The following is a 15,749-nucleotide window of genomic DNA, read 5'->3' on the forward strand; positions in this document are numbered from 1 at the left end:
TGTTTGGGTCTTGGGATGGCTACTGGGCAGGAAGTTTCCTGTGTGAGTACTCCCATGTTACACTGGTGTCCTAGGACCACAATACCACTGTACTCCAATGTGGATAGCCAAAGAACTCAGTTTGTGTGGTGTTGGACATAGGTTGAAACATTCAAAGCGGACCATAGAACATGATGGGATTGTGGAGAATGCTGCTGGGTGAATTTGGAAGCTGTGTAGCGAGAACAGTTTGACGTTCACCTGGGCAACTCTTTTTAATGGTCATCTGCTGCGCCTACCCTCTACTCCTTTGGGAACTATTTGTCCTAAATCCACTGGAAGACGATCTGAGCTCTGCTCCTTCTTTATGACACTAGCAACAAGTTGAAGAATCGGGGGAAACAATAAAGCGACAAAACGTTGTCCGGCCCAAAGTGGGTCAACAGGACGCCGATGGTGTGGAGGTGAAGTGGCTGATGGTCCAGTTGTGTACGCCCTCTAAGCTGTTGTTTAAGGAGGGGTAGCATATGTGAGTTGGAGGCCCGCTAAGAAGTTGCGTACACAGTTAGTTCGGGTCATGTTAGTGGATGAGCATGTTGGTCGTGCTCATTGCAAATGCGTGATACACTCTCACATATTATAAAGCAGAGTAAACAAAGGTTTTGAGATCCTACAACAGCAACACAGTGAGGATTGGATTTCATATGTGACTTGTGTAAAAACTATGCCTTAAGTATAGTGTGCCACTGTCTTAAGCTGAGGCAGACTGAGTAACCTGCAACATACACTGAAGACTTTGTCTTGTTGGGAGTTGCTGTATGTGTACAATGAGGTGTTGAAGCAGATGTGATACAGCTATATTAACAGGGAAGTGAGGACATGTTTGAATGTTACTGGTGCTGTGGATCAAAATGGTGTTGTTGACTTTGCAATGTGATAACTTAGGGGGGGGGACGTTGAGATTATAGGCATTGCAATGGCGTGGATGAAAGTACACACCTTTATATTATGCATAAGGGTGGAAGAATTTCAAGGGTTCCAGTACACAGTAGATGACAATCACCACATTTGTTTTGTTAGAAGGTGTGGTACAGCACAGACCACACGATCGCTGCTTTTGATATTTTGAATGTATTGTAATGTGGGAGGATGACTTACGAGTTACCACAACTACTGTTTTAACAAAAGGCTGGGGAAATATCAATACATGGGAGAAGTGATATGAAATGCTTAAAGGGACTCGTGGAGGTTGTATATTGGTAAGTAGCCCAAAACGGCCTCCGGGCTTCTTTCCTGCGTTGTAACGTCCTGCGTAGTAAAAACATTACATAGTCTTCCATGTGCTTTGCCCGTATTCCAATGGAGACAGTGTTCAAGGACAATACGCGCTTATGGGAAAACATGGAAGGTGCATGGCTATAGCCAGAATACGTTTCTGTCAGTTCTGCATAGCACAGGTGTAATTAACGTCAGATGAATGTAGTTTTGCATGCACTTATGTACAGTATTTGGATAACTAGAGTTCTGCAAAGAACACAATATCTAAAGCTACTCATGTCAAATGCCAGACTGGATGCTCTGAATTTGAAAAAAAGCCTTAATTGTAACTTATCTGGGGTTGACCGAAAGTTATTCCAAATTTGTACCTGAAATAATTGTAAAAACCAAAGCATGAGATTGTGAATATTCCATTTATGAAACTATTTGTGGTTAAGAAGAAGTGCGTTATTAATATAAAACGCCAGCAGTGCAGGTGCACTATTGATGCAAAACTAAGGGGTGGGGTCAGAGAGGGGGATTGTTTTTATTTTTTTAAAGACCTTTATTGTGATCTTCCATGATACACAGATTCCGAGAGGGGATTGTTACATATGGCTCTAGAACTCTCAGGGAAACTGAAAAGAACTATTGGGTGACGGAGAAGGAGCTATTAACAGCATTTGGGCAACTTAACACTATAGAGTGTTTCTATGGGGAACAAAGTTTGCAATAAGAACCAATCACAAACCCTTTGTCAATATGCTTACGCCTGGCAGAGGTAGGACTTTAACAGTGAGATCAGCCATCTACCGGCAAAGTTCTGTTTTACTACTATATTCCCAGTGTTAAAAATGGGCATGCAGAGTACAGGTCAAGAATGCCTCTGCTGGGTTCAGAAGAGTGAGACAGCACTGAAATTAGATATGAAGTGGCTCTTAAAGTAGAGGTCGACCAATGTGGGGAGATGAATACTTGTTGCTTTTCGGAGACCGAGGTAGGAAGGCTGCACAGTCTGATATGAACATCAAGAAGGTAGGCGAGTACATTACAAATGATTTTGCCGGAAGAGAAGACGTTGGTTGGATGAATTGGCAGTAGAGAATGATGCATGAGTTCATAGCGATATGATTATCCCTCCGGTCAGCTAACGACACAAGTATATCCTCTTGAGGTAAAGAATATGTTAAAATATGTTATTTGCATTAGAAGGGATATGCCAGTAATTCCCTGAAAGGTTAGAATTAAAGTCTGTAGACAAGCTCGATAGCCCTTGGCAGGCTTTTGGAATTGATATTGTTGAGCACTTTGCAGTTGTGTCCAGGATCAAAACTTTGTGTTGTTCTTACTGACAGATATTTAAATTGGCCAGGGATAAGGATGGACGAGAGCGTAACATGAGAAGTGGTTGGCAAAATTCTAGATTATGTATTTGCTAGATACGGTTCTGGATGATGGACCCCAGATCACCATGACTGTACGGCATGGTATTTGAATCAGTTGGGTAGAATTCATAATGACCTGCAATTTTTCAACATGAGCCCAAAGGTCAAGTCAAGAGGTTTAAGAAGGATAAAGGATACTATTCAGCTAACACATAAAGGTGGGGTGAGCTGGAGAGGAGTGTTGCAAGCTATTCTTTTGTCATATAAGACCTTTCTTCATTCTGTAACAGGGTGTACGCCATTTCTTCTTCTAAGGGATTACATTCCTCATTTCAAGGTATTCCTGTGGTGTCTGAGGAACAAGTGTGCAGTAAATCATAGAACGCTTTCCTATAAAGCAGAGGCTTACAAAAGCCTTGCAAATGAATCTGAAGGGAGATAAACCTTTGAAGTTGAGGTCTGATGTGTGGCAATTAGTAGGAGTCAAACTAAACAATTATGGGGCCTGATCCTGTAGACGTGGTGGAGATGTTCAAGAGGGTTGTGCAAGTAAGAGGAGAAAAGTTGTCAAAATAACTGCAGCGGTACACAAATGCTGGCCCGGTTTTCAGGGGCACCCACCGAAATCGCACAAGGTCCATGTAATGATAGACCTACAGTCAAGACCTAACCAGTGGGTTACGGGAAGAACTTGCAGTTAGAATGTCTCGTGGTCCATCAGCGTTTAGGGGGAAAGGGGTAGCAGTACCTGTATTCTACAAGTGCAAGCTTGGTCGGGGACGGTGAAGGCTCACCAGACAATAAATTATGCAGTTTCACAAATTAGAAGATATGCGCTTCTTCTCCTGGTAGTTATGCTGCAGGGATCTTGCAGCTTATGGATGACCTTAATGTGTCAAGAAGTCCTCGAGGCAAATTTTCCAGTCACCTGGGCATGGGATCAGCTCAGCTTCTCCCGGGAGATGCAGTACAGCACCTGGTGCAAGTAAGTTCCTAGTTTCTCCATAAATCACAGAAGCAAAGTTCCTACCAGCCAGCCCAGATTTAAATCCACAATTGGAGTGGCAAGATGTCCTTTCCTACACTTGGGTAGGTCTCCAGATGACCGACCATGCACATTGATTAGGGGGGACTTATGCTATTCTGGTGGCCATGATAGAATGTTAGTGCCAACACAAGGGCCTGCTGTTGGAGGCCAAGCACTTCCAGAACCCTGGACAAGTGAATCTAGCAGGTGTTGCCCAATTTTTACTGGTTGTATAAATAAGAGTCACAGGTTAAACTGTTTTGGATTGGCTTTAACTTATGTGTCTTTGAGATGCAGTCCGTTTGCTGCATCGGTGCTGGATTATTTAAGAACTGGACACAGCACTGGAAATGGGGAATGAAAGGTATTCACACAGGAATGGAGGGCAAAGTACCCTACATTGGACAAAGGACCCCCACCCACTAAGAAGGATACAATTCTGGGAGTGAGACCTGCAAAAAGAGTATGTGCAGGCTCTCATGTACAAGATGGTCAGCCTTCCTAAAGGACCGCCTTCTTGTGCAGCAGGCACCCTTGGTGAAAATGGAAGCTACCATTCAGCAAGGCACTTGTGAACCACACACTGATGCACACTTCATAAATGTCTAGCAAATGATAAAGACGAGGGTCACATCATAGGGAACGGGTGGACCTCTAACCGGGTAGATCCCTTATTAGCCTCTCACCCAGAAAAGAGGTATGCTTTTTGAGCTGCTTGGTCATCAGGGCAGAGTTCTAGTGATAAACAAAATGTTCGAAGAACTCCAGTGGAATGACTCAATTGCCAAATTAACTAGACGAAAACCAGACGTTCTTCCAGAAGAGACACTTCCAGCCAGGGCATCTTCACAAAGCTTTCCACAGGACATTTGTTCAAATTCTCAGACCCAAGATTATTTTGCAGAGAAATCAAGAGTCTAACTGTATTGAAAAACTTGGGAAATTTCTCAGCAGCTAACCTACATCTCCAACTCTGCAACCGGCTTCAAAACGGTTGGCAACCACTATCATGGAGAGACAGCCATTACATACTAATGCATACCTCAAAGAAATCACAACAACCATAATTACTGAATTCCAGCTTTTGCTCCCTCACTGGGACAAAACTCGCCCTAGTAGAAGTGGTGATTGAGGTCTACAATGATGTGTCCTGGAAGCAGCTTTGAATTATCTTCACCATGCTTACATCACCCAACCCCAATAGCCAGAGTTACCAACCCTGCGAGGCAGTGGCTGCCCTCCAAACAATATCAGAGGAAATTCTGGATAGACCGCACGAAACACACAACCCTCAGAGGATTTCTACCTAAACTTACAACAGATACTGAACGGCAGGAGCATGAGGTACTCCGTCCACACCAAAGGCATCTGGGCTTCTTCACCAGCCACAAAGGCAAACTCCACCCCACAGTCAAGGCAGCGAACTGGATGAATGCCAACATAACATGCATCCACGTAAAGAAATTGAAACGTTTAAAGGGAGCTAAAAAATATCCCCATGCAATGCACTAAATTTAATTTGCAACATGTAGAACTCCAAATCACGGGTTGAACCTCTTCAACCAGTGTAATTTAGAAATGTCAGAATCTATGATAGATTGCACCTTACCCTCAAACCAACAGGGTGGCTGCCTACATTTTACATCATGGTGCACTTGCATTCAGCCACAAAATAAAGCTCCTCCAAAACCAGTTCAACCTTAAACCGATAACAAGAGTCAACATTTTTTAGAAACTTTTCAATGCGTAACTGCAATGTATTCTTAAAAGCTTCAGCGTAATCCTTTTAAAGAAACAGTCATAACTACAATAGACAGTCACACGCTTCATCCTTTGCGCTCCTTTCAACTAGAAAGATATTTTGTTTACTTCAAAAGTATTTGTATCTATCACAACATAGTTCATAATACCAACTTTTCTAAAATTCCAATAGTACTAAAAAACTTTTTCTAACTATTAAATCTCGTCAATATTAGTTATTATAATAATACACATATAATTTAACTCTTAATTAGAAATTTGGAATGTTGAGCGCTCCATTACAGACAATGGAGCAGCTCCGAGCTTCTACTGGCTGGTAGAAGCCCGAGAGTAAAACCAATGTTTTACTTACGCAGCTGTTGCTGTGAACAAAGGCCTTTTGGAGCCTGGTGAGATTTGAACCCCCTCGCTTCCGTGAGTCCTTTATTTTTACTAAACAGAACACTCTGCCCTCTATGGACGGAATGTTCCGATAGCCTTATAGCCCTCCTAGCAGGCTCTACCGGCCATTAAAGGTCCGCTCCCTTGTTAAAGGCCCTCACCTTCTACCCGGGCCTTTCACTCTGGAGCTGGCCTTTCATGGCCGGTAGAGCCCGCTAAGTCAGGCTCTAAGGCTATAATAAAAAGTGTAGAAATTTCAAATTAAGAATCTCAATTTTTAGGAAAAATCTTAGAGTAACTATCCAACCAATGCATCACTGACCATCCACACCCCTACCAAGTCCTCTATACCACGCAGTCCGGATTCAGGTCCACCCACAGCAGAGAAATAGCACCCATCACTCCAACAGACAACATCTGCACAATCCTTGACAGAGAAAACTTAGCAGCCATCATTCTCATGGACCTCTCTGCAGCATGTGACTAGGTCTCGTACTGCACCATCATCCAGCACCTCCATGAGATTGGCATCCAAGGACCCGCTATCCGCTGGATCTCCTCCTTCTTAGCGGATAGAACACAAGGTATCCGCCTGGCACCTTATTCCTCAGAAGCCCACAAACTCATCTTCTGAATACCTCAAGGTTCATCGCTCAGCCCCACCCACTTTAACGTATACAGGATCCCTCTGGCCAATGTCTTCTACACACATGCCTTCAACATCCTCTCCTATCTCAACAACATGCAACTCATGCTGCCGCTCGTGGATAAGACCACCAACACAAGAAATAAGTTCACTGCCAGCATGACGATGTCGCTAACTGGATGAAAGTCAACTGTCTAAAGCTCAACACGAAAGAAATAGTGATCTTCAGCAAGAACACCTCACTATGGGACACCAACTGGTGGCTGTCCAGACTCTGACTCACACCCAGCACCTGACCCGGGAACCATGGATCAATCCTCAACAGCAAAGTGTACATGACAGAACAAGTCAATGCCGCCTACTCACCTGATGAAGTAGTTAGCCCAGGTTTTATGGTACTTGTCTCCTGGCTTCCCTTTCAAGGTGCCCTTTCCAATCATGTCACCGTTGGTCTTCAGCCAGTATGGCGATGACCAGGGGCTGGCGAAGAGGGAGATGGGCTTCTTGGAGATTGCCTGCGCCTTCTGGATAACGGGGATCTACAAGAAGACATCATATTGGAAAAGGGGCACGAACTCCAGTAAACTGAACTCTTAATCACCAGAATCTAGAACATTGTTATAATCCAAACGAGGTAAAAGAAGAGTTCCTGTTGAAACTTTTTGGGCTTCAAAGAAAAATAAAATGGATTCCAACCCCCTCCTCTCAAAAGATGGCTCGGACTATCCAGGAATTGTCCATCAATACTGGAGTATCGACTGATGCCAGGAGCGCAAAACGTGCATTTCCTCTTCGACTGCACTTTAAAACATTAACATTATAGTTCATTTTTTTGCCTACTGGGTACCTTCATGCAAATGTACCTTGGTCCTGCTCCAACAGGAAATACCAAGCCCCAAATGGCCTGTCAAGTCTACTCTAAATGGGAAAACAAGCAACCCCAGGCCAGCTTTCCCCATCTCTGCCTCAACAGTGAGGTGCAGGAAAATAAAGACGTGAACAGTGGTATTCTTGAATTGATTCCCATCGCTGGTAATTATGTTGATCTGCATTCTAGTCCATCATCATTACAGACTGAGCTCGAAGACAAGTGTACGCGGAACAGTCTCTTACCTTTTGTAGAACTCTTCACTGCTGTGGCACAGTTTTCTTTACAGCCCTTCTTTTTACCCTCTCTCGCCGTGCTCTGTATTCCCACTCCCTCACTCTCTCCTCTATCTTCTTTCTACCGTCTCCCTAACCTAATCGAAAGCAATAAGATGAAGGCATCCAGACTTTTTAAGCACAACATTGACCAATTGTGCTTCCATGCCCCATCTTTCTGAACTCTTAAGGATGCACAACCTCCATCCAGTTCTTTTTACGACAATTAAAGCACCTTTCCTCCTTGGACTTGTGATTTAAACAATATGTCGCCTTTCTTATGGACTGTCTCATGTCTCTTATTTCATATGCTCAATACGAAAAAGGGGAGAGGGTCAAAAGTGTTTAAACTCTACCACCCCGGACCCCCAAGAACTCAAATGTACACACTAAAGGGGGTGTAAAGAGTATGCAGCAAAGACGAACACATAACAGGCAAATCGTTCGGTTTGAGAAAACTGCCCTCACTCACACACCGAGGTGTGTGACATGCTTCATCATCGGGCCTGCTTACAATACGCCCTGGTGTAGCCACACTCAGGGCGGAGCATAAGGGAAGGGAAAAATAATAAATCCCACACTACAAGACTTACAACCAAATAAGTTCAACACACACAACACAACATAAAATGTGGTGAAAGCCATGCAGACACCAAGTGACTGGAACTGATAGTGCGACAAAAAGTGCAGATCAAGGGAAGTGATTAAAACTGATTAGGGGTGCCAACCAAAAGAATATATTTATTAAAACATCCCCTATCAGGATTAAAATAAGAAAAGGATGGGAAATGTCTTATAGAGAAAGTGAGGTTTCTAAAGACTTCCCTTCTACCACTGCTAAAATCAACATGTTTCGACCGCTGAATTTTTGCCTCTCAGGGTCACCCCGGTCTTCGTCAGGACTGTCGCAATCAGCGCCACTATTGGTCCTCCCGTCGTTCAGTCAAAGGACCCCAAGAACTGAGCAGGTCTTCTAGATCCGTACTCTTCCTAAGTTATGTGTGGAGGCTGATCCCACTCAAGCGGGAAAACATTCACTGCAAGGGAGCAAGCAGACGTGGTAGAAACACCCGGTTATCACGGTCACTCTCTTTTTGACACTTAACTCTTACAAGCCTCCCGTAGATAATACTCATGTGTTGAACAAATATTGGTATAGCAGCAACAATGTAGCTGCTCATGCTTTACACCCCAGTTCTTAATGCTGTCCCCTCAGTGTATGAAGCATCAACCAATCGAACACCTTTTGTGACGACGTTTCATAAAAACATAATGCTGCGTGCGTCCACACCCACACCAAATGACCCACTGTGCATACCCACCCAAACACTCATACCACTCATCTCATTAGTATCTTGCCCGAAGAGTTAGGCTTGTGTATATATATTTTATATTTTCTCCCTTCAGCATACTCACAGAGTTTATGCAATTCATAAACCTGTACTGGTGTCCGGCAGGAGGGTCTTATTTCATATGATCTTTGACTGAATGCATCTAATTTTGCTGCTCAATCGCCTCTTAATTATCAACATTTAGCTGGGTTTGTTTCAGACACTCACTTTCATCTTGATGTCTTCATCTGTCAGACTGAAATGTTTCAGGTCGAAGTCATCAGCGTTGTCGTCGTAGGAGTAGTTGCCTAGGGAAAAGTCGCAGCTAGCCATGGGAACTCTCAGAACGTTGTACTCAATACCTGCGAGAGAGACACAGAACCCCCAGCAGTGGATGAGAAGGTGCTTCATAGCTTCAGTTATTGCTCTTGCCCCAGGTTGATGAGATCAACAACCAGGAGGTAAAATGCAAGTCTTGGTTACAATCAAGAGGAACCAATATTGGATGGGCATGTAACCTGATGAAATTGGCCACATCTATGGCGGGTGACTCTGGACAGCTTGCGGGGGGAAGTCTCTCCGACTAGAAAAACAAGCTGAACTGTACAAACTGATTCTTTGGCACAACAAAAGCAATCCAAGGGTCAGCACCAACCCTGCGTGTATAAAACTCAAGCTTCACCAGGCCAGCACACGAGCGAGAGAGCGTCCAACGTAAACAGTCTACGAGAATCAATAAACTAGTGTCTTGGTTTTGTTTTTTTGTTTTTTAAATATACTGTGGATATTTAGAAACATGAATGGAAGCACCTAGCTCACAGAAATGGTCTGCAGAAGTTGCAAGCCTGGATTGGTGCCCCGACCATGGGACTACACTACTGGATGTTCGGGTTGGCACAAGCAACGCACCAGGCATTAGTGAACTGAATGCCACTCTGGTGACAGAGCCTACCCCACATGGTGTGGTTCAGAAGCACAGTACAGCAACATTTAACAAATCTTTAAGTGAACAAAAAGAAATAATCATTTTTTTCTTACCGACAGCTACCTGGCTCAGCAAGAGACCACATAATATCAAAGACGGTTCCTTTACACTAAAGTGTATTTCTTTCTTTAGTAGACAAGAACTAACCAGTTCCTCATCAAGTATAGTGGAATTGGTTGAGAACCTAGGGGCTCTATCCCTTAACCTGAAGGTGGATGGCCCGACCCACCTTAAAGGTCATTTACTGGACCCCATTTTCACTAATACCAACCTAATAGTTGACAGTCCAATCCCTTTACCTTGGAGTGACCACTATTTGATAACCTTCACCTGGTTCACACCGAACAGCAATCAGTCTGAGCCTTCCATAAAAAAATATGGTCAGAATTGGTCTAGGATTCCTGTTGAGTCCTGGGCAGACATCCTGAACAACACTCTACCATCTTTAAAAGGAAACCCAGAATTAGAAAATCTGGAACTTAACAGATGGCTTGAAGCTTCCTTAGACTTAGTGGCCCCCAAGAAACTCTGGAACAGTAAGAAGGGCTTAAAAAAAGATAGCGTGGTACACCCCCGGCCTCAGAGAACTCAAATTAAAGGTGTAAACAAACGGAGGCAGTGGAGAAAAGACTTCTCAGTAGAAAGAAAGCAAATCTAAAGAAAAGCTGTAAAAGTGAACAAATTGGAAATCTGCAGAATTCAAGCCAAGTACTACGAAACTAAAATCTCCACAGCCGCCAATGCCCCGCGAGAAATGTTTAGGATTTTTAAAACAATCACCACCCGACACCTCCATCACCACCTGTAGCTGACACACTTAAACGGTGTAATGACATAGCGGTATTCTTTCACACCAAAATCCAATCCATCTACCTAACCTTTCCATCACCAACCACGCCCCAAAATCCCCCTCAGATGGTTAATGAAGTGACCCGGTTAGTAACAGATTTAGAGGTCGTCCCTCCCCTGGAACTGGAATCCCTAAAAATGTACCTGAATAAATTAAAATTGGGCTACCCAAGAGACATGGCCCCACCTACCGTCCTAAATCAAGTCTCCCATACAATCGCCCCAACCATACTAGAACTCATAAATCTATGCTTAAGCACAGGCAAGGTCTCATCCTTATGGAAGCAAGTCATGGTGACAGCACTGCTTAAAAACAGTAGGAGCCGACCCAGAAGTGATCTCAAATTACCGCTAGGTTTCATTGCTGCCAGGAATTGCTAAAAATCACAGAGAAACATGTGAATGCCATCTGACCTATATATCTAGAAGAGAACGGCTGCTTTCACTTCACACAAACAGGTTTTAGACCCCAGCAAGGCACAGAGACAGCCTTTATGGATGTCACTGAGGAAACCAGAAAAATCATGGACTCCGGAGGATCGGTAGCAATTCTCCTCCTGGACCCGAGTGCAGCCTTCGATACCGTCAACCATCTTCTGCTTATCTCTAGGATTAGAGAGGCAGGTATATCGGGGGTTGCACTGAGGTGGCTGGAGTCTTTCCTAGACGGCCGCTCATTCCAGGTCTTCGAGGAAAACTGTACCTCTAGAAGCATGCCCTTGAGGTGTGGGGTGCCACAGGGCTCATCCCCGAGCGCTACCCTTTTTAATATTTACATGAGTCCTCTGGCCAAAATAGTTAAGCCCTTTGGCATCCGAATCGTCACATATGCTGACGACACAGTTGATAGTATCCCTCAACCAATCAGAACACAGCCCAAACAATCTACCCAAACGTCTTAAAACTATCTCAGCCTGGATGAAGCGCTCCTTCCTTCAGCTGAATGGATCAAAAACAGAATTGATGCTCCTGGGTAAACCTCTCCCAGAGGGGTCCACCCGCCTGTGGCCTAATTGTCTGGGCTGCACCCCAACCCCCAAAGATGAAGTAAAAAGCTTGGGAGTATGGCTGGACAATAAACTAAACATGAAAGTCCAAGCGCAGAAGGTTGCAGGATACTGCTTTGGATTACTAAGGATGATGAGGAAAGTTTTTCCGATATTGTCCTGGGAGACTAAGAAATTAGTGGTCCAAGCACTAATCCTCTCCCGCTTGGACTACGCGAACGCTCTTTATGTCGGAACACCACAATCCACAATGAGACTTCAGGCAGTGCAGAACTGTGCAGCCAGACTGCTCCTGAATATTCCCTGCAGAGAGTCAGCCCGAGTAGCCATAGCTTCGCTTCACTGGCTGCCTGTCGCAGAGAGGATTCAGTTCAAAGCCCTCTGTGTCACCCACAAGATCATGGCTGCCAAAAGTCCGCCAATCCTACAGTAAATCATTGTCCCATATCATCCCAACAGAGCCTTGCGCTCTGGAAACAAACGCCTGGCCACTGTCCCGGGAATTCACAAGACCAGAAGTGGAGGCCAACAATTCTCTCATGTTGCCTCCAGAAGATGGAACACCCTTCCTGATTATATTCGGTTAGAAGAAGACCATCTGGCTTTTCGTAAGCAGCTAAAAACATTCCTATATCCATCCAGTTAAGTGGTCACGCACAGTCTAGGTTCTTAGCGCTGGGAGGCCTGATGGTAGCCATGCGCTTTACAAGTACCTTTTTCATTTCATTTCATTCCCTAGCAGAAAATTAATTTAAATTGAAAACACCATATCAACAACACTGCAAACATAGAGCAGAAGGGGAATTTGTTACCAAGTACTTCCATCTTGGATGTTACAGATGGTACCATTATATTATTACTAAGGATAAAGTGTAAACAAACACAAGGCCCACACTCCACTGGTACTGCTTAGTCTTGAAGGGTGAAGGACAGGGCAACATACTAGAGCAACCATCTATCAGGGAACACAGTTTACCTTCTTCTGTCATCCCATTCAGTTAAAAGAGCTGGTGATGTGCAATGCAGCAGGTATCCGGGCTAGTCTTATTTACAGAGAAACAGCCAATACTAACACAGTGAGGGGAAAATTTCAAACATGTATGCTCGGATACTTCCTGGAGGGCTTTTATGTCGGCGCCCGTCTTGCGTATCTCACACTCATAATCTGAAGACACGGAGGATTCATTGCAGAGTTTGGATAACAATACAGACCTCGCTACTTGTATCACAATAAGACTACCATTCAAAAGACAAAGATTCTAATTCTTTATAGGAACCCATGTCATTAATCTTCTGTTTATGAAGGGCCGCAGTAAAGAAACTTGCTATAAGAGCCAGAACGCTGAGTTGCATTAAATACCATCTAAGTTCCTTCCCAGAGGCTGGGGCTTGGTTCCTGTGAGCTGCAACAGAGAACCCCTGATATTAGAGAGATCACAGCCTTGGTTCTATAGACAAAGGAAAGGCCATATGCTAAGTCCTCGGTATTACATTCCAATTCACAGACAACCCAGATGCTGAGAATAACATCCTGGTGCAATATACATTCCATTTAGTTCCAAAATAGGTTTCTGGGGCTATACCACAAAAATTCGAGAGTTAGTTGAGCTTTTGTACAGTCTAGACTACAGACCCCGGTAGGCAAAATAAATGAAGTATGGATCTTGGGACTACACTATAGACATAACAAAATCTGAAAGGATGGGCTGAGGGCTAGACCAAGGAACACACCACAGCAAGCATTGTATTGCATAATCTTTAAACAGGCGATCAAGAGTCAAATAGCTCCTCGGTTTCATCCTCCAATGCCCACAATACTGAGCGCCCCTTTAACTCCATCCCCACAAGAGGATACAACACCCCTCCTCCTTGGGAAAAACAATGCACTCACTAAACCCCAGACTCTAGAATTTGATTCTCATAGGCCTAAAATGGGAGCCAGATAGACCTGGTTTTGGATGGTCAGAGTTCAGGGTCCGTCAATCTTCCTCACCTTCCTCTGAGAAGTACGAGTTCATCAAGTTCTTCTGGGTCTCAGGTGACAGAGACAGGATGTTCATAGCCGCAGAGTCTGTCACTGCTCCCCCAAATCCTTTTATCTGTTGGTACTTCTTTGCTGTTTTCAGAGTCAGAACCAGACCTACCAGAGAAATAAAAGAAAGAATTACTTTTTGTTATGTGCATAGACTGACAAACACAACGTATTGCTCTACAGCCAAGTCACATTCAGAATAGCATAGTTGTTTTGATACAACATATATGAAAAAAAGTAAGAACAAAAACAGTCATGAACATCACTGAAAGGATGAAAGACTTTAAAGATTTGAGAAGGTTAATCAGTCAGAGTTAATCCAGTATACATTTGAGAACAGGTTATCATCTGTGCAGTAGGTCATTCGACCTCATAGTAGATCTGAAAGGAAAATGAGACGGGGAGTCGAGATTGCTTATACAATGAAGGAAGATACACAGTGTTAGAAATGGGGTAGCCAATTCTACGGGGGTAGCATGGTGCAGAGGGGGCAGGCCAAACTCCTAAGGACATGTGTGAAGCATCCATGCAGTACACACAGGCGACACACAAGGCACACCACACCAGTTTTGGTGAAAAGAATAACTTTTGTATTGTCTCAAATCTGTAACAGAAATCACAGTAGTCACAATGCTGCGCCAACTGGCGCCAAGGCAATATTTACAATGGGATTATTTACAGGGAAAATGAAAAAAGGAAGGTAAATCCATCAGGGTCAATGTAGGAATAGAAAAACAAAGCATTCTCAGTTGGCATGAATACTCATTAGGCATCAGAACCCACCTAGCCTATAACATTAGGGGAAAACCCATGAGTAGGGGCCACATCCTCATTAGCACAAAAGCATGGTGTGAGAAAGTGCCATCTTTCTCGCCTTGGTATGCCCCCACTTTTTTCTGAACTGCTGATGTGCTTGACTGAGTGTGCCCTGGGTCCCTGCCAATCAGTTACCCAGGGCCTGTGTTCCTTCCCTAAAAACTGTGTTGAAACAAAACCCAATTGGCATCTCTGGCCACCTATCGGGCCCCTAGTAAATGGTACCCTAGGTACCCAGGGCATGGTGACCAGAGAAGACCCCTAAGGGCTGCAGCACTTATTGTGCCACCCTTAGGGGCCCTGTACCTTGGTACCCACACTCTGCCTTTGCAGGGTGAGTGCATAGGTACAGAACTAAACAAAGAGTCAACATGGCACACATCCCTGTGTGCCATGCCCGCAAACCCACTGCCCTGGCATACATCAGTCCCCCCTCTAGCTGGGTGCCCTATGCAGTGATGTGGGTACAGGTGCATGAGCCCTGTGCCCCTACAGTACCCAGGGCCATTCCTGGGCACTAAGTGCAGTGATGCCATTAAGAGTATATGGTGCTGGGAGGTTGTCATTACAAACTCCACAGCACCATAATGGCTACACTGAAGACTGACAAGTTTGGTACCAAACTTCTCAGCACATTAAACCCACACGGATGCCAGTGTGAGATTTAATGCAAAATGCACCAGAGGGCATCTTAGAGATGCCCCACTGAAAACCTAACTTACAATCCACGTCTGGCTGAGTGGCTGCAGAGGCTGCCACACAGCAGACATGTTGCTGGAACCCTGGGTGGAGAGCCCCCGCTCTCATGGGTCTGCAACAAAGCACATCCTGGGTGAGGTGCTAGGTCTCCTCCCCCAGGATGGACAGGGGGAAGCTTCAAAGGAATACCGCCTCCGAGAGCTTCTCCAGATCATTTGCTGTTCCCAGCAAACAGCACCTCACCAGTCCTACCCACACTTTGGCGGGAAGACTGGCGGGAAAAACTATGTCAGGAAGGGGGGTGTGCCAACTCCACCCCTCAGGTGGGGGAGGCGAGGTGAAGCACGACCCCAGGCTCCGGCCATCTTGTAGATGGAGAGTCCTGCCAATCCCAGCTAGGTCCCTGCCCCCCTCCCACAGGACGGGAGCAGCACAGGGACCCATTGGTCCC

The 15,749-nt window shown here is 44.7% G+C and overlaps 1 protein-coding gene across 2 annotated transcripts in view; it reads right to left on the reverse strand.

The window, feature by feature from the left end:
- GBA1 (glucosylceramidase beta 1) overlaps positions 1–15,749 on the reverse strand; it is an 84,234-nt gene that overhangs the window by 41,267 nt on the left and 27,218 nt on the right. For both annotated transcript variants that reach the window (XM_086947392.1, XM_086947393.1), the window contains 3 exons: positions 13,745–13,891; positions 9,139–9,272; positions 6,803–6,975 (listed from right to left, as the gene is read on the reverse strand). In XM_086947392.1, coding sequence (XP_086803518.1) covers positions 6,803–6,975; positions 9,139–9,272; positions 13,745–13,891 — 454 coding nt within the window. The remainder of the gene's footprint in view (positions 1–6,802; positions 6,976–9,138; positions 9,273–13,744; positions 13,892–15,749) is intronic.

The sequence above is a fragment of the Lissotriton vulgaris genome, chromosome 12, assembly GCF_964263255.1.
Source record: "Lissotriton vulgaris chromosome 12, aLisVul1.2, whole genome shotgun sequence".
NCBI classification, from domain to species: domain Eukaryota; kingdom Metazoa; phylum Chordata; class Amphibia; order Caudata; family Salamandridae; genus Lissotriton; species Lissotriton vulgaris.